The sequence below is a fragment of the Serinus canaria genome, chromosome 21 (genome assembly GCF_022539315.1).
Source record: "Serinus canaria isolate serCan28SL12 chromosome 21, serCan2020, whole genome shotgun sequence".
Taxonomy (NCBI): domain Eukaryota; kingdom Metazoa; phylum Chordata; class Aves; order Passeriformes; family Fringillidae; genus Serinus; species Serinus canaria.
In genome coordinates this window covers 6700569-6718043 of record NC_066334.1, presented here as the reverse complement: position 1 = coordinate 6718043, position 17475 = coordinate 6700569, and the positions used below count along the sequence as shown (strand labels likewise).

At 58.4% G+C, this 17475-nt stretch overlaps 1 protein-coding gene across 3 annotated transcripts; it reads left to right on the top strand.

The window, feature by feature from the left end:
- The first annotated feature begins 4253 nt into the window (after positions 1-4253).
- On the top strand, positions 4254-15084 carry KLHL17 (kelch like family member 17). 3 transcript variants are annotated; one of them, XM_009095670.4, is made up of 11 exons: positions 4254-4770; positions 5330-5451; positions 5868-6089; positions 7006-7122; positions 7551-7764; positions 8476-8620; positions 9002-9169; positions 9452-9540; positions 10329-10402; positions 11142-11323; positions 11842-15084. In XM_009095670.4, exons 1-11 carry the CDS (start codon positions 4560-4562, stop codon positions 12068-12070), a joined length of 1773 nt encoding a protein of 590 aa, XP_009093918.2. In that variant the 5' UTR covers positions 4254-4559; the 3' UTR covers positions 12071-15084. The 3 variants fall into 3 exon arrangements, with proteins under 3 accessions (XP_009093918.2, XP_050838607.1, XP_050838608.1); XM_050982650.1 differs by having other exon boundaries at positions 8473-8620; XM_050982651.1 differs by lacking the exon at positions 5868-6089 and having other exon boundaries at positions 8473-8620.
- The last annotated feature ends 2391 nt before the right edge of the window (positions 15085-17475 follow it).

The window sequence follows — 17475 nt, the reverse complement described above, 5'->3', positions numbered from 1 at the left end:
GTGCCTGGAGCTGGCAACTGAGTGCAGCTTTTCCCTGTCCTCCCCACCCCCTTGCTGAGGCTCCACATCCTCCCTGGCAGCTTGTCACTTCTCTGCAGATGTCTAGACAGGAGGATTCAGTGCGTGTCAGTTATGCCTAATTCATTAAAAAAAAAAAAATTAAAAAAAATAAAAAGAGCCCCAGCCCTCCCGGGAGCTGGGGATTCTCAGTCCTGCAGACTCAGCGCTGTCTGTGCTGCCCTGCCCTGCCTCGAGGCTCCCTCGCAGCAGATCCATGCCAGGAGCTGCAGGAGCAGCAGGGGCTGAGGGGATGGAGGAGAGGAGGTTTGGAGGGGTTTTTAGGGGTGGAGTGTGCTCCTTGTCCTTGCTGCTCACCCCATTTGTGTGTTCCTGTGTCCCCACCGAGGGTTTCCAGCTCCCCCGGCACTGCCAGCTCCCCAATTCCTGCTCCCTCCCAAAGGCAGGGCTGGTTCCAGCAGGGACAGCTCCCTTGCTGCCACACTCCCAAAATCTCAGCCCTGACCTCTGCACAGGTGCAAAACCCTGCCGTGGGGAGCACTGAGGATCTGCAGCTCAGAGCAGCTCAGAGCATCCCCCTGCTGCCAGAGCAGCTCCCTCCCTCTGCTCCTGGCCAGCCCTGGCTCTCCCAGGCTCAGCTTTCCCAGGCTCAGCTCTCCCAGGCTGAGCTCACAACGAGCTGGAGCTGCTGCACGCTGTCAGTGCCTGTGGGAGCTCCCTGGGTGCAGGCTGAGAAAGGACTGAGCCCCAGAGCCTTTTATTTTCTGTGTCAGTGGCACTGGTGTGACACATCCTGGTGGGGACAGCTGCCTGGATTTAGTGCCTGCTTTGCATCTGGCTCCTGGACAGGCACAGCTGAATGGTTCCCATCCTCTCTGCTTGTGTTTAGGGTGGGGAAGGGAGCAGGAAAGGTGGCAGTGCAATTTATTTTGCAATCGGCCCTCTGGAAGAAGGAATCATTTGGGATGTCCAAGTTTGAGGGGTAAGGGCAGTGCAGATCTGCTGTAGCTCTGCAAACAGCCCTGGCACTTGATTATTGATGGAAAAATGCTGCTCCACTGGGATCCTCTCCCTCCCCAGGGATCCAAGCTTTTGCTCCATCCCGGGGGGGTTTGCTGTGCCATTTTGGAGGGCACTGCCCTGGCTCCAGCCCTGGAGGGGGGCCTGGCCCCGGGGTGGCACCTTGCAGAGCTGTTTGTGCTGCTGTGACACGCTGGGCTCGAGCTGAGTGCCTCTGAGGGCTTTGTGCCTTCTCCAGAGGCAGCCCTTGTGTGGGAGCTGCAGAGCTGTGCACAAACAGCTGATTTTCCAGCAGGGAGGCACAAAGGGATGGGGACACACGGAGGAGGGGATGGATTGGAGCTTGGCTGCACGTCAGGCCTGAGGGCATGGGGGCTGTGCCCTGATCCCCTGTCCCCACCATCTGAGCAGCTGCACAGGATGTGGCCCTGCTGCCTCCCAGCCCTCCTGCCAGACACAAAATCCCCATCCAGGCTGTCAACAAAAAGCTATTCTCCAGGGCCTTCCTGGGGAAAGGGCAGGCTCGGAACTTCTCCCTGGAGGATGCTCTGTTCCCTGTTTATTGCTCAGCACACTTCTTTTCACTCCCAGCAAAATATGGTTTTTTTGTGTGGAGAGAACAGGCCTCCCTTTGGGCAGGGATCATTTGCATTAATTAACAGAGCTGTTATGCATGGCCACGCTCTGGCGCAGAGAAGCCAAACAAACGCCTCCTTTTTTTGTTTTTTTTTTTGTTTTTTTTTTGTGCCACAACCTCAGAGTTATTCCAAGGGAGGCAGCACATCCGTCCCAGCCCGTGGGGACACGTGCACTGCTGCTGCTGCCCACAAAAGTGGGCTTGTGCTTCCTTCCCCCTCTGCAGCTCTGGACACTGCTGCACTGTCTCCTGGGGTGCAGGCAGTGTTCCCTTTAATGACACCCCACAGACCCCCATTTCCTGGGAAGGAGGTTTAACAGGGAAATGAGGAATATTTGGTGCTGCCAGCGAGGTGGGGAGCTCAGCACAGGGAGCAGCACTGGGCTCTTCCAGCCCTTTCTCCACACTGGTTTTGTTCTGACCCCTTAAAGCAGAGGAGCTCTGATGGCAACAGATCTTGTGGGGTGGAGGGGACAGTGGGACCTGGAGCCAGAAACTCCCCAAGCACAGCTGGCTCAGGCTGCCAGGACTGTGCCCTGCTTTGGGGACACCCGTGGAGCCCAGTGGCAGTGCAGTGGCTGGGGTGGCACCTCCCTCTTGTCCTGCTGGGCCGTGTCACAGCTCAGGGTGGGTGGCACAGCCCTGTGCCAGCCCTGGGGACCACAGGGAGAGGGTGCTGAGTTCTGCCTCCTGGCCATGGGGGTCACTGTGTCCACAGGACAGTGTCACCCTTGTCACTCGGCCAGGGCATCGCAGTGACTCGTGGCAGGGCTGGAAGTGAGCCCAGCTCTTCCAACTCTTTGAAAGTCCCCCCCAAAGCCTCCAGCAGCTCCCCCAGCCTGCAGTGCCCTCTGGGTGCTGCCCCAGGGTGCCAAAGCCTTCCTCACAAATCTCCAGGAGCAGCAATGCCACCTTTCCCCAGCTGTGTCCTGCCTGTCCCCTCTGAGCCCTGCTGCAGATGTGGGAGCTCCTGTCCCCAATCCCAGCGCCCTGGAGGGACGAGGAGCAGGGACATGACTGAAATACTGATGGGGACAAGTGTGCTCAGCAGGGAATGACACAGAGAGAGCAGCCCAGGCAGAGCAGGAAAACCCTGGGGCTTGCAGCTGGGGATGGGGAGAGGGGTGGGGAAGCTCTGTCTGCTCCCTGCCCTAAAGCAACTCTGGGAAAAGCCCTCTGGAGCTCCACCCTGCCCCTCTGGAGCCCAGGCAGGGATGTGAATGACAAAACCCCTCCTTTCTGTGGGCACCTCGGCCAGCAGATGGGAATTTGGAGATGGGGCATCCTCGGGATGCTGCAGCTTCCCAAATGGGATGTGGGAGGACAGGACCACCATCCTGGGCCCTTCCCTGCTGCCGAGGGCACAGTGACATCCTGCTGTCCCTGCTGGAAGGCACCAGCAGGCCCTGCCTCTGCCAGGGAGAGCAGGGACCTCGTAGCACCCGGGTGATGCCAGCAGCAAAGGGCATTGCAGGCTTCTCCCTGCTCAGGAAACATGTTTATTCATCTTTTCATCCTCCCCCAGACTCTGTACGTGCTACAACTGCTCCTTAAAAAGGCAGGGGCAGGCTGCATCCGTGGCTGAGCAGCACAGGATGCTGGGTTGCTATTTTTAGGCTCAGCAGGGCTGGTGTGGAGGTGTGCAGGAGCGGGGGCTGAGGGGATTCTCTCGCCGCAGGGATGCGGGGGCAGCTCGCAGGCTCAGGTTGGGTTCAAGCTGTTTTCTCCCTGCTGCTGCCTCCCCCTCCTTCCTCCTGCTGCTCAGTCATCCCCTCCTCGCCCCCCCAGCTCTGGGGTGCTGCTGGCACAGAGGCAGCCAAAGGCCTTTTGGAGCAGCCTGGATGCAAACAGCAGCAGGGGGAGGAAATCTCTGCGTGAATAAATGTTCCTTGATCAGGCAGGTTTTGTTTTCCTAGAAGCACAGAATGGTTTGGGTTGGAAGGGAGTGTAAAAATCATCTGGTTTTGTGGGCAGGGACACGTTCCACCATCCCAGGGGGCTCTGAGCTCCATCCAGCCTGGACTGGGATCCAGGGGCAGCCACAGCTCCTCTGGAAAATCTATTCCAGGACCTCCCCACCCTCACAGGGAAGAATTCCTTCCCCATATTGAACCTGAATTTCCCTTCTTTGTTTGAACCAAATGACATTTCCCCAGCAGAGCCTGGTCAGAGCTGTCAGGGTCGCTGTCAGCACAGGGTGCTTGAGCTGTGGTGGCTCCCACAGGATCACCCAGGGCTAAAGCCTGGACTGATGCCTTAAATTTAGCTTTCATATTGTTCACATTCTGTGCTGCATTGGTGTGTAACTCTGAACTTCATATAAAGTGTCAGCAGCTCTCCTCCCAGCTCAGTGACACAAAACAATCCTTTTCCAGCCCCAGAACCAAGGACACTGCTGCAGCTCCGGGCCCAAAAAATGCAAACAGCAGGGAATGGAGGAGAGCAAACTGGGAGGGTGGGACTGCATCCCCTGGAGCTGGAATTGGACCATGAACCCCAATATGGGCATGGACCAAAACTGATAAAAGTGTGAAAACTCATGACTGGTCATCCATGTTGGATCCATGATGGGTCCGTCTTGGGTCCACCTTGGGTCCGTCTTGGGTCCACCTTGGGTCCATCCTTGGTCCACCTTGGGTCCATCTTGGGTCTGCCTTGGGTCTGTCTTGGGTCCACCTTGGGTCCATCCTTGGTCCACCTTGGGTGTGGCCTCAGCCAGGCTCTTGCCCTGCCCAAGGTGGCTCCTTTGAAAGCCATTTAACAAATCCCCACGTTCCTCCTGTACCCCTGTCCAGCCTCCAGGTCCCCCTCTCGAGGTTAACCCTTTGTTTGCCCCGGCAGAGGCGGCGGGAAGGCGCTGCCCCCTTCGGTGCCCGCCGCAGCCATGGAGGGGGCAGTGCAGCTGCTGAACCGCGACGGGCACAGCATCTCCCACAACTCCAAGCGCCACTACCACGATGCCTTCGTGTGCATGAACCGCATGAGGCAGCGGGGGCTGCTCTGTGACATCGTCCTGCATGTGGCCACCAAGGAGATCAAGGCCCACAAGGTGGTGCTGGCGTCGTGCAGCCCCTACTTCCACGCCATGTTCACAAGCAAGTAGAGTCCTCTCTTCCCCAGGGACAGGCTGGCAGCTCTCCCCTCTCCAAATCCCTCCCCTCTGCAAATCCCCTCCCTGTTCTCACTGCCCTGCCCTTTCATGTGTCATTTCTGTGAGCAAGAGCAGAATATTCCTCATTTCACTGCCTTCTCTGAGTCCCTCTGCCCGTGTGCAGGATCCTGGTGTCCCCCTCCTGCACAGGATCCTGTCCCCTGTCCTGCAGACCTGGCCCTCAATCCCTAAAGCTGGGCAGGAAACCTTCCAGAAACAAACCACTTGTTCCATGCACGGTTAAATCCTGCATTTCCCTCCCTTCCCTGATTCCCTTGCCCACAGCTCCCTGCACAGGATCCTGGTGTCCCTCCCTGCACAGGATCCTGGTGTCCCTCTCTGCCAGGATCCTGGTGTCCCTCCTCCAGTCCTGGTCCCCATTCCCCAGAGCTGGACAGAAACCCTCCCTGGGCTGGGATGCAGAGGTGGATGCAGCTTGTTCTCCTGTGGGAGAACAGCCCTGCTGGGGAGTTTTTGTTCATTTTGGGTGTCCTTTGCCCCAGATGAGATGAGTGAGAGCCGCCAGACCCATGTGACACTGCACGACATCGACCCCCAGGCTCTGGAGCAGCTGGTGCAGTACGCCTACACGGCTGAGATCGTGGTGGGAGAGGGGAATGTGCAGGTAGGAGCTGTTCCCCACATCCCCCCTCTCCACAAAGCTGTTCTGTACCACATTTGCCTCCTGGGGACTCCTCTCTCCTGCTCAGCACTGCCAGCTGTGCCTGTGGTGGCAGCTGGGTCTGGCATGGTCAGGGAGTTCAGCTGCTTCCCTTGCCAGAGGTGGCTCCTCAAAGCTCTGTGCAGTTCCCAGCCCTGTTCCTGAGCACCTGCCCTTCTCCTGGCCCTGGGGGGTGTTACAGGTGTCCTTCCCAGCTGTTCTTCACCTTAGAAACCAGGAGTGCTCTCTCCTTTCTGTGCTTCTGTGCCTGGAGGTGCTCACTAAACCTGCTCTGCTCGTGCCTCGCAGTGGGACGAGGGTGAAAATCGTTTCCTTGCTCTGGGAACTCCCTTTTGCCCCATTCTTTTCCACTGTGCCAGACCCTTCTTCCTGCTGCCAGCCTGCTTCAGCTCAATGGTGTGAGGGATGCTTGCTGCAAGTTCCTGCTCAGCCAGCTGGACCCCTCCAACTGCCTGGGCATCCGGGGCTTTGCTGACACCCACTCCTGCAGCGACCTCCTCAAGTCTGCCCACAAGTACGTCCTCCAGCACTTCGTGGAGGTGTCCAAGACAGAGGAGTTCATGTTGCTGCCCCTCAAACAGGTGAGGCCCCACTGGCAGTGTGCAGGTCAGGGTGCAGCAAAGCTTGTCCTGCTCTGTCTGTCAGGGAAAAGCCTGAGGGATGTGCACTGAGGGGATGGGGTTTGGCAGGGGGTGCAGCCAGGTTCTGGGCTTTGGCCCCGCTCTGTTCAGGCTGTGGGAAGAGCTCTGCCAGCAGGCTGAATCCCACGGGAAATAGGGATAGGAGGGTAGGACAGGAGGTCATTTTGGTCACTGGTGCTTGCCACGTGAGCTCTGAGCACACTGCCCTGGCTCTGGGAGCACAGCCCAGGGAGTGGGTGCTGGCTGCCCTGGGCATGTGGCTGGGATGTTTAAATCAGCTCAGCTAATGTTTCTTGCTGGTCATCATGTGGTGCCTGTGTGGCCCTGGCTCATCTCGCTGGGCAGGAGCAATTCCCAGTCCCTGCTCTGCATCACCAACCTGTGTGGATCAGGATCAGACACCTCCCCTCACCCATCCCCGGGCAGTGGGAGGTGACAATGAGGGGAGGCTCCACATCTCCCCCTGCTGCAGCTCTGCAGTCCTTGGCAGGTGAAGGGACAGTTCTGGGAGCATCCAGGGCTGCTGGGTCTGTCCCAGGAAATATGGAAGGGACAAATGCCAGCAGAGTCATCTCCCTGCTGCCACTGCCAGTGACATCAGGGAGAATTGTCAGGCACTTCAGCAGCCTCTGCAATAGTGGGGGGAAAAGAAGAGCCAGGGAGGGTGGTTAGAGATGTCCCCACAAAGCTGCACCTGCTGCTTTTGGGGCACCCAGTTGTGTTTGGAACCCCCGGCACGTCCAGGAGGCAGAGCTCTGCCTCTGGCACTGCTGTTCCACTGTGCTGGGAGCTGGGAATGTCTTCTTTCCTCCCAGCCCACACCAAGCAGCACTGCCCTCCCCACCCTGCCCTGCAGGTGCTGGACCTCATTTCCAGCGACAGCCTCAACGTGCCCTCGGAGGAGGAGGTGTACAGGGCTGTGCTCAGCTGGGTCAAACACGACGTGGACAGCAGGAGACAGCACGTGCCCAGGGTGAGCGTGCTGGGAAGGGGGAGGGAGTGCTGGGAAAAGGGGAGAGTGGGCTGGGAAAGAGGTGAGAGAGCTGGGAAGGGGGCTGGTTGTGCCCACCATCTCCAAGTGCTTGGGCTGGGTGGGCACATGGCTGGAGGAAGCTGCAGGACAGGGCCTGAGTAGCAGGTCCCTGTCCTACCACTTCCAGTCCGGGTTGGAAGGGACCTGAAATCCCATCTCATTCCACCCCCTGCCATGGGCAGGAACACCTTCCACTAGCCCAGGCTGCTCCAAGCTGTCCTTGAACACTTCCAGGGATGGGGCAGCCCCAGGAGAACACTCTGAGTAAAGTGTTTCTCCCTGATCTCAGCCTGTCCCCTTTCAGTTCCCCTGTCCCCCTGCCCTGTGCCACGCCCCTGTCCCAAGGCCTGCTCTGCTGTCCTCCCCAGCTCATGAAGTGCGTGCGGCTGCCCCTGCTGAGCCGGGATTTCCTCATGAGCAACGTGGACACGGAGCTGCTGGTGCGGCACCACTCGGAGTGCAAGGACCTGCTCATCGAGGCGCTCAAGTACCACCTGATGCCCGAGCAGAGAGGGGTGCTGGGCAACAGCCGCACGCGGCCGCGGCGCTGCGAGGGAGCCAGCACCGTGCTCTTCGCTGTGGGTAAGGCCCTGCCACCCCAAATCCCCGCCCCAAATCCCTGCCCCATCCTGGGGATTTGGGCTGTGCTTGCTCCCCTCACCTCTCGGCACTCTAGCTGCTCAGAGTGACCCTGAGATATGTCAGAAAGTCTCTTTTCCCAGCCCGGCAGTCAAAGATGGAATCAGAACTCTTCAGTTCTCGGTCTCAAGGTTGTTTATTGTTCCTTATCTATAAAATTTTTTCTGCTGACATGCCGAGGTCCTGCTCAGCAAGACAGTCAGAGGCACTCTGACCCCCCCTGTGACAGTGTTATCTTTTTATACTAAACACTACATGTACAATATTTACAATTACTTCCCAATACCTATCACCTATGTTAGACAGTGAGCTTCTGCTCCAAACCAATCTAAAAGTGCCACCATCAGAGCAGAAGATGGAGGCCAAGAAGAAGAAGGACACGCCCAGATTCCTCTATCTTGCCCCCTGAACCCCCATTCTAAAAACCCCAAAAATTTATTTTTCACCCCGTGATAAATTCACTATCATTCTACTTAAACTGTCGTGGCTTGCAGGTCTTCATATAAGGCTGGTCATTTGCTCCATGGCTCCTAATCAAAGCCCCAAGCGTCTTGGGCTCTGTGCCAGGGTCTCTGGGCCCCCTGGCAGGGGTCTTGGCAGTCCAGGACAGCCAGAGGGATGTCCTGAATTCCGACACTCGCCCTCCCCGAGCAGGTGGAGGGAGCCTGTTTGCCATCCACGGCGACTGCGAGGCCTACGACACGCGCACGGACCGCTGGCACATGGTGGCCTCCATGTCCACGCGCCGGGCCCGCGTGGGCGTGGCGGCCATCGGGAACAAGCTCTACGCTGTGGGCGGGTAAGGGGGCACGGGCAGGGGGGCACGGGTGGGCAGTGTGATCTGGGATCTCCGGAGTCATCATGGAAAGGCTCCTTCCCTGAGCACATGGATCTCTGTGCTCCTGGTCAGCAGGACTGACCCCACAGACATGACCTGGCAGGGATGTGTGGGAAATGCCCCATGGGCATTCCTCATGGGCAATGCCCCCTCCTGAACTGCCCATTTCCCTTAGAATGCCAGACTGGTTTGGGTTGGAGCCTTAAAGCTCATCTCATCCCACCCATCACACCTTCCACCATCCCAGTTTGCTCCAAACCCCGTCCAGCTTGGACACTTCCAGGGATCCTGGGGCAGCCACAGCTTCTCTGAGCAGCCTCTTCTCCCCTTCTGTCCCTGCAGCTATGATGGGACCTCTGACCTGGCCACAGTGGAGTCCTACGACCCTGTCACCAACTCCTGGCAGCCCGAGGTGTCCATGGGCACCAGGAGGAGCTGCCTGGGTGTGGCAGCCCTCCATGGGCTCCTCTACGCTGCCGGGGGGTATGATGGGGCCTCGTGCCTCAACAGGTAGGGATTGCCTTGCTCCAGCCTTCCCTGCTCCTGCATGCACTGTCCTTGAGCTGGGAGCCCTGCTCCTCACCCTTGAGTAGATGTTTTGCAACTCAGCTCCTTCTTCCAGTGGGGAAAAAACCCACTTTGTAGCCCTCTGCCCCAACAGAACCCAGCCTGTGTCAGCTCCTCCTCCATTTCCCCTCTCTATCCCCAACTCCCTTGGGAGCTGCCCCATGTCCAAGAGCTTTGACCTGGGCTTTTCCAGTGGTGCCACCTTTTGTCCCTGTGTCCCTGCAGTGCAGAGAGATACGACCCTCTGACAGGCACCTGGACCTCCATCGCTGCCATGAGCACCCGGAGGCGCTACGTGCGCGTGGCCACGCTAGGTGGGTGCTGCCATGGGGCTGGGGGGTCCTGGGCAGGCTCTCCTGCACTGCTGAGGGTTCCTTTTGCTGCTCTGCTCCAGTTCCTGCCCCCTCTGCCATGTCCTGGTGTGCTCCCTGCCTCTGCCCTTCTCCCTGACACCTGGGATTCATCACACTCTGGAGGGGATCTACAAATTGTTCCCTTCTAGTTTGGAGCAAGGGGCTGCCAGTGGATGGTCCCCTGTCCCTGGAGAGGAAGGGACAGCCTGATGAGTCCTTCACTGTGGAAGCAGGACAGTTCTTTCAGGGATGATCCCAGCCTCACTCTCACCCCAGCAGGAGCTGCATCTCCCAGGGGATGCTTCCCACCTGGCCCAGTGTCCCCGAGCCTGTCCCCTGCCCTGCTCTCTGCTTCCAGCTCTCGCTGCTGACTCAGAGCTCCCCTGCCCTCCATCCCCATCTCCTTCTGAGCCTGCCATAGCCGATCCTGGCATTCCCCTGCTCCAGCCTCCTCTGCTAAAAATACCCCGGGGCTCCGGCAGGAGCACTGTAAGGAGGAGGTCAAGGAGCAGCAGCAGCAGGAGCTCTCTGGGAGGCTTTGCAGAGGAGCTGCCTGATGAATATTTCACACCACTCCTGCTGGAAGGGGAGGGAGCCGGGCTGGCCGTGCTGGGAGGAGCTGCCCAGGGCAGGGCAGGCTCGGCCTGGACCTGTGTGGGCACCTCCAGAGTGGCACCTATGACGTTGTGAGTGGCTGTGCTGGCACAGGGACGTGTCTTTAGCTCATGCCTGTGCCTCTGTCTTTGCAGAAGGCAACCTCTATGCAGTCGGGGGCTATGACAGCTCATCGCACTTAGCCACGGTGGAGAAGTACGAGCCCCAGGTAAATGTGGGAGGAAGATTTGGGTGACTCTTGTGCTTCTCCCCTCTTCAGAAAGGCCTTAACCCATCGTGCATGGCTGGGAGATGAAGGGGGATCAGCAGGGACAGAGCATCCAGGGTGCAATCCTGAGCAGGCTGATCCATAGCTGCTCTGGGAGAGCTCTCTGTGAAGTTTTGGCCACCAGAACAGCCCCTGGCCCCACTGCCTGTGGCTCTGTGGGCAGCAGGGATCCTGTCCATGCCCTGAGCTGTTCCCAGCTCCCAGCTGAGCTCCTGCTGGCTGCACACCCAGCGTGGTGAGCAGGGAGTGTGGCAGGCTGGGGACACGTGTTGTGCCCAGGGACACAGCTCTGCTCCGGCAGGGTCGGTCACTGCAGACAGATCAAAGAGAAGGTCCTGGAGGCTTTTCATGAGCTGCAAAGCCCCAGCTGCACTCACACAGATTGGAAATAGATACAGCTCAATCCCCGGGGCTGGGCTGGCATTCAGCTGGGGCACAACTGCTGGCCTGGCACGGGGATCTCTGTGCCCCTGGGATGGCTCCTGCCAGCTGCTGCTGTGCTCTCTGAGCCAGGCAGCTGAGATTCCTCCTGGCAACTGTGGGACAGCAGGGCGCAATGAAGTGAGGTCCCCCCCAGAAGGGTTTTCATGGCAGGAGTTGTGTGGCCAGACCAGGACTGACCTGGCAGGGATGTGTGGGAAATGCCCTGTGGGGTGGCTGATGGGTTCCCTGTCCCCAGATCAACACCTGGAGCCCCATTGCCAACATGCTGAGCCGCAGGAGCAGCGCGGGCGTGGCCGTGCTCGAGGGGATGCTCTACGTGGCTGGTGGCAATGATGGCACCAGTTGCCTTAACTCTGTGGAGCGCTACAACCCCAAATCCAACACCTGGGAGAGCGTGGCCCCCATGAACATCCGCAGGTAAGGGGCTGTGCCCCTCTGGAGCCTCAGCTGCTGCAGCAGGAGCGGGGATCTCACCTTGCTGTGCCATAAAACACAGGCACATCACGGGGTTTTAGGGTTTGTGGCTGGCTCAGCATGCTCCTGCTGTGCTCAGAGGGATTGGAGGGAGAGCCAGGAGGGCACAGCAGGGATGTTCTGCAGAGGGATTTACCCTCAGCAGTTTGTGTGGCCATAAAGAACCAGGGGCTGAGCCGGCTGAGCCCACGGAGATGCTGCTGGGCTGTGGGAGGAATTAAGGCTTGCAAGTCCGAGGATTTTAGGCTCAGAGGGTTTGGTATTTGATGAGGTTTGGATGAGAGTGTCAGAACGAAGGGGGACATCTGTGGCTCTGTGCTGTGCTCTGCCTGTTTGTGCCCCAACAGTTCATTTCCACGGGGTGTTTGTGGGGTGCCAGAGCTCTGGGCAGGTCCCTGCCGTGCTGAGCTCCCCCCACACCTCCCAGCCTCACCCCTGTGCTCTCTGCTGGGTCCTTCCAGGAGCACCCACGACCTGGTGGCCATGGACGGGTGGCTTTATGCCGTGGGGGGCAACGACGGCAGCTCCAGCCTGAACTCCATCGAGAAGTACAACCCCCGCACCAACAAGTGGGTGGCTGCCTCCTGCATGTTCACCCGCCGCAGCAGCGTGGGGGTGGCCGTGCTGGAGCTCCTCAACTTCCCCCCGCCCTCCTCGCCCACCCTCTCAGTGTCCTCCACGAGCCTTTGACACCGAGCCCGGCCGTGCCTCGGCCCCGGGGGACAGCGGTGCCACCCGCTCGCTCTGAGCGGGGAGCACAAACGCCAGCCCAGCCCTCCTGGGGGGCTCTCCCCGCTCTGGGGACACCCACGGGGTCACCAGGGCCACCAAATGTGCTTCCAGGGCCGGCCCCTCCCTGGAGGGCGAGCAGAGGGGGCTCTCCCTCCGGCCAGACTCATCCAGCACCCCCCAAAAGCTCCTTTGGGCAAGGGGGAACCCGAACCATTGCTGCTTCTGGGATTGCTGTGCTCCAGCCGTGCCACCGGGCACTGCCAGCCCTGCGGTGGCCCCGGGGGACACGGCCGATGTGCGACCCCCTCCTCTGAATGTCACTGTAGCCAAACTCAGCCCGAGCCTGTGTGCACTGCTCCGGACTCTGGGGCCGCTGCCCCGCTCCGAGGGTGTCTCTTTGATGCCTTAACCACACCAAGAGAAGAAGCCCAGCCCAGGCACAGCCCTGCAGGATGGGGAGGCTCCTGACCCCTCCAGTGCTCTCCTGACCCTCTGAGGTCCCAGCTGAGCGTGGCTCTGGCCAGGCAGGTGGCTGCAGGGACCTTGGTGGCATCGCTGCCATCGCTGGCCCAGGCTCCAGGACTGGGACTCTCTGGGAATGGCCTGGCCTGTTTGCTGTTCCCCTCTCTGCAAAGCAGATTCCGGGTTTGTGGAAAGGAATCAGTTCTTGGAAAAAGAACAGTCCAGCCTTCCGAACGAGAAGGATTGCCTGGCATTACTTTTTTGGGTATTAATTTTTTATTTGCCTTTTTTATTTGAACGCTAATATGACTTCATATCCCTTTCTTTTTTACACTGCCCTGCTATTCCCCATCCCCTCTGCTCTCGAGGCAGCAGAAGGGATGCAGTTCCTTTTCTCATTTGTTGAGGAGATGATTCCTGTGCCCTGGAAGTTCTCTCTGGATGGGTGGGGTGTGTGCATGTGTGAGATGCCAAAAGCAGCACGGGAGGGACCATTTCCAATTAGCAACTCCCTGGCAATTAAACAACCACTTTAATGAACTAAAGCTTGGATAAATTAGCACTGTGAGGCCTGTCCTAGAGCCAGGGCTCCCATGCTGTGGTGTTTTCAGGGTGTGCTGTGTGTGTGAGCCGTGAGCTGAGGCACAGATCAGGTGCTCTCCACACCACAGAGGAACGACTCAACCACTGGTACCTCAATCGTGTTCAAATGTTCAAATGTAGCATTGGAAATATGGTCCAACTGTTTGGAACTCATTCCTTTCTCCTTTTTTCCCCCCTACTCCCCAGTTCTCACTCACAGAGCTCAGATTTCACTTGTGTGGTACTTGTGGGCCTGAATTTTCAAGTAGCAAGAGATTTCTGCTTTTTACAGGTACTCCCCAATTTCAGATCCTTTTCCTGGCAGTCTGATTTCCCCTGGACAGGTGCCTGCAGGTTTTCCAAGCCCACTGGCCTCCTTCACAAGCCCACTCACAGTGCCTCATGTTGTACAACTGGAACTCCCAGCAGCTTCTGGAGAACAGGGCTGCTTCCCCCTCCAGCCTCTCCCCAAGGACAGTCTGAGCTTCTCAGGCTGAGGAGGCCTTTTTGGCTTTTGGAACAGCCTCCAAATCCTCTTTTTGTCCCCTTCTCCCTGCCCCAGCCTGCCCCAGCTCAGCAGCTCTCCTATTTCCCTGTCCTGCAGAGGCCCCTGTGAGTGTCCAGGCTCTGCAGTTGTCTCCTGGTCCATGTGGACTGCCCCAGAAAGGTCAGAGTAATCTGCTTTGTTCAAAAACTGATAAAACCAGTGAAATCTGCTCTGTTTTGTGCATGTGCCTCCACCCAAGTGAGCTCTCAACCCTTTCCATCCCACTCCTGTAACCAACAAAGGGATTTCTCTCTCCTGCTGGGCTCACATCAAGGTGTCCCTGGCTCCAGGGCCCCCTTAGGAGGAGGATCAGCCCAAAAGCCCCATGGAGAGGTGGAAGGGGCTGGTGCTGGGCTTGGCCCGAGGTGCTGAGGAGCTCAGGAGGAGTCAGGAATGAAGGGAGAGTGGAGCCCAGCCTGGAGCTGCAGTGCAGGAGCTGCTGAGAGGGAAACAGGGCTGGTTTCAAACCAGGAGTGAGATGTGGCAGTGGCTCAGCCTCTGCTCCAGCTGGGGCTGCTGCAGAGTGGAGAGGGAGCTGTGCCTTGGGAGCAGAACCTGAGGGAAGTGAGAACTGCAGCAGCTGAGGAGAATTTTGGTGCCATGTGCCCTTGGCCTCCATTGGAATCTTCAGCGGCCACACTGCAAATCCTGTGTGGTGCTGTCCTGCTTCCTGAGGAGCAGGGACAGGGGCAGAGTGACTCCTGTGTCCCCTGGCTGGGTCCTGAGCAATATCCACTGAGCCTGACCCATGGGAACCCAATGAGGAGGGAACCTCCTGTCTCTGCTGCCCAAACTATGCAGGAAAGGGCAAAACAATCCCCCAGCATCTTCTGGGGGTCCCCAGCCCCCCGACCCACACTGTGTGGACACGAGGTGTCAGCACCTGCCCTGGGAGATGCCAGGGTGGGATTGCTCCTGGTGCTGCACGTCCCCTGCCGAGGAGGAGGAGGAGGAGAGCTCGGAGGGGACGCGTGTCTGTGTCTGTCTGTCTGTGCGTAGCAACCCTGTCTGAGGGGAGGAGAACAACTCTGTGTGGCTTCCCTGCCAGTTTTAGTCCGTGGTGTCTCACCCAAGATGTTCCTTGTCTGAATTCCCAGCAGAGGAGCATCCCCAAGCCAGGGGGCTCCAGGCTCTGGGGTTTTTCCCAGCAGGGCCAGGCAGGAGCCCCTGCCCTGATTTGGGGGCAGAGGCTCCCTTGGCCTCCCTGCTGGGCACACCTGGTCCAGGTCCATGTCCAAGCGTTGTCACTTTGATTTCTCTGTAACTTATCTGACTTTATTTATGTGGAACTCTGTTTCTCTGAATTTTTTGCACTACATGGGGCTGGGGAGGGGATACAAGCAATAGAAGCCAATGTGTACAATAAAGACATTTTCTTGGATATCGGATCCTGCCTGGTGCATCCTTCACTCTCCCTCCCCTTCCTTGGCTGGTTCCTGGGGCTGCTCCCTCCTTCCCAGCCAGGGCAGGGATCCCCAGGCAGAGGGTGCACGGCATTGCCTCTGCCTGAGCACCCTGGGGAGGTTCAGGTCATGTCAGGGAGGGTTTGGGATGGAGATCAGGGAAAGGTTCTTCCCCCAGAGGAAGGACTGCCCAGGCTCCCCAGGGAAGGGGTCCCAGAGCTCCAGGAGCGTTTGGACAGTGCTCTCAGGGACGGGGCTGTTGGGGTGTCTGAGCAGGGCCAGGGGTTGGCCTCTGATCTAGTGGATCCCTTGTGACTTGGGATATGATTCTATGAGGTCTCATCTGCCTGGGTGCAGGCTTTGAGGTGTTTGCTCAGAACTCCCATCTGGAGCCCACCTGCTGCTGGGGGTGTGGGTAGAGGAGGCCAGAGGGGCCCAAACCACTTTGGAAGGCTCTGTAGTGGCACAGCTGAGCTAAAAGGAGCAGCTTTTTGCTCAATCCCAACCCCAGGCTCAGCTAAGGGTGTTTGGGGCCTGGGTGGCTGTGAGGGGCTTTGTATTCCCAGCGGGGATTTTGCGCTGGGAATGTCCCCACTGTGTCACCCTTCCCCTCATCCCAGAGAGGAGGTGCTGCTGGTGATGGAGACCTCTGGGAAAAGCACCAGGCCCAGAGGCTCCAGAGCCAATTTACACCATCACAGCCCAGTCTGGCCTCCCCAGGAGTCCCAGGGCAGGGCTCTGCCAGCTCTCCTCCCAGCTCTCCCTGCAGCAGGAACCAGAACCAGACCAGGAACTTGGTGCTGCCCCTCCATTTCAGGCCATTTCAGAGCTGCTGCCCCACCAGGGGAACACTAAGGCCATTTCAGAGCTTCTGCCCCATGAGGGGAATGCTGAGGCCATTTCAGAGCTGCTGCCCCATGAGGGGAATGCTGAGGCCATTTCAGAGCTGCTGCTCCATGAGGGGAACACTGAGGCCATTCCAGGGCCTGCAGGAGCTGCTGCTCCATGAGGGGAACACTGAGGCCATTTCAGGGCCTGCAGGAGCTGCTGCCCCATGAGGGGAACACTGAGGCCATTTCAGGGCTGCTGCCCCATGAGGGGAACACTGAGGCCATTTCAGAGCTGCTGCTCCATGAGGGGAACACTGAGGCCATTTCAGGGCCTGCAGGAGCTGCTGCCCCATGAGGGGAACACTGAGGCCATTTCAGGGCTGCTGCCCCATGAGGGGAACACTGAGGCCATTTCAGAGCTGCTGCCCCACAAGGGGAGTGCTGAGGCCATTTCAGGGCTGCTGCCCCACAATGGGAGTGCTGAGGCCATTTCAGAGCTGCTCCCCCACGAGGGGAGTGCTGAGGCCATTCCAGGGCCTGCAGGAGCTGCCTGGCACCAGCCCTGAGGCCTGAGGGGGAGCCGGAATGCCTGGCCCGGCTGCAGCCCCTCGTGTCCCCTTTCCTGCTGCTCCTGCTTTGGCTCCTATAAATAACTGAAAGCTCTGAAAGCCTTCCTGGAGTGCAGGGGCTGCTGCCCAAGAGTTCAGGCTCTGCTGGAAGCAGAACCAGGGGCTCTGGGAGAGCTTTGTGCCCTCATGCTGATGACGGGCCTGTCCTCAGCCACTGGTGTAATGCCTTAAGTTAACTTTCATATTTTCCACATTCTGTGCTGCATTGGTGTGTGACTTGAAGTTCATATAAAGTCTTAGCAAGTTCTCCTCACAGCTCAGTGACACAAAACAATCCTTTTCCAGCCCCAGAACCAAGGACACTGCTGCAGTGAAAACTTGTGACTCTGAGTCCATCTTGGGTATAGCCCCAGCCAAGCTCTTGTACTGCCCAAGGTGTATCCTTTTTAAGGCCTTTTAATAAATCCCCATTTTATTCCTTTAACTCTGTCTAGCCTTTATCTTCCTTTATTTATTTAAAAACCCACTTTATTCCTTTAACTCTGCCCAGCCCCTGTTCAGGGTCAGCCTCTCATGGCACCAGTGCCACCTGGCCCTGCCAGCCCTGCTGGTGTCACTGCTGTCCCAGTGAGCAGACAGGACCTGTGACAGCAGCAGGAGCTGCAGCAGCAGCAGCACTTGTGCCCCTGCTCTGAGCTGGGAGATTATATTTAGATCCAACTGCAGGAACAGCACGTTTGTGGTCACGGCCTGACCGTGTTAGCCACGGATCCAAGGAGGAATCACACTTTTCTGCAGAGAACACAGCTGGGGCTGTTTGCTGCAGTGTCTGACCTCGGCCAGGAGGTGCTGGGCTGCTGCTGTGCTGTTTCCCAGCTGTGCAGAGAGCAGAGAGCAGCCCCTGCCATGAAAATCATGGAATTTGTTGTTGGGGCCCTCCGGAGGGGTGTCCTGGTGCTGTGCTGAGCCA

Bases quoted from the DNA above. Each gene is read 5' to 3' on its own strand.
- KLHL17 (XM_050982650.1), top strand. From the start codon at position 4,560: ATGGAGGGGGCAGTGCAGCTGCTGAACCGCGACGGGCACAGCATCTCC. The intron at 5,452-5,867 runs GTAGGAGCTGTT...CCACTGTGCCAG, and splicing joins TGGGAGAGGGGAATGTGCAG to ACCCTTCTTCCTGCTGCCAG. The intron at 9,541-10,328 runs GTGGGTGCTGCC...CTGTCTTTGCAG, and splicing joins CGTGCGCGTGGCCACGCTAG to AAGGCAACCTCTATGCAGTC.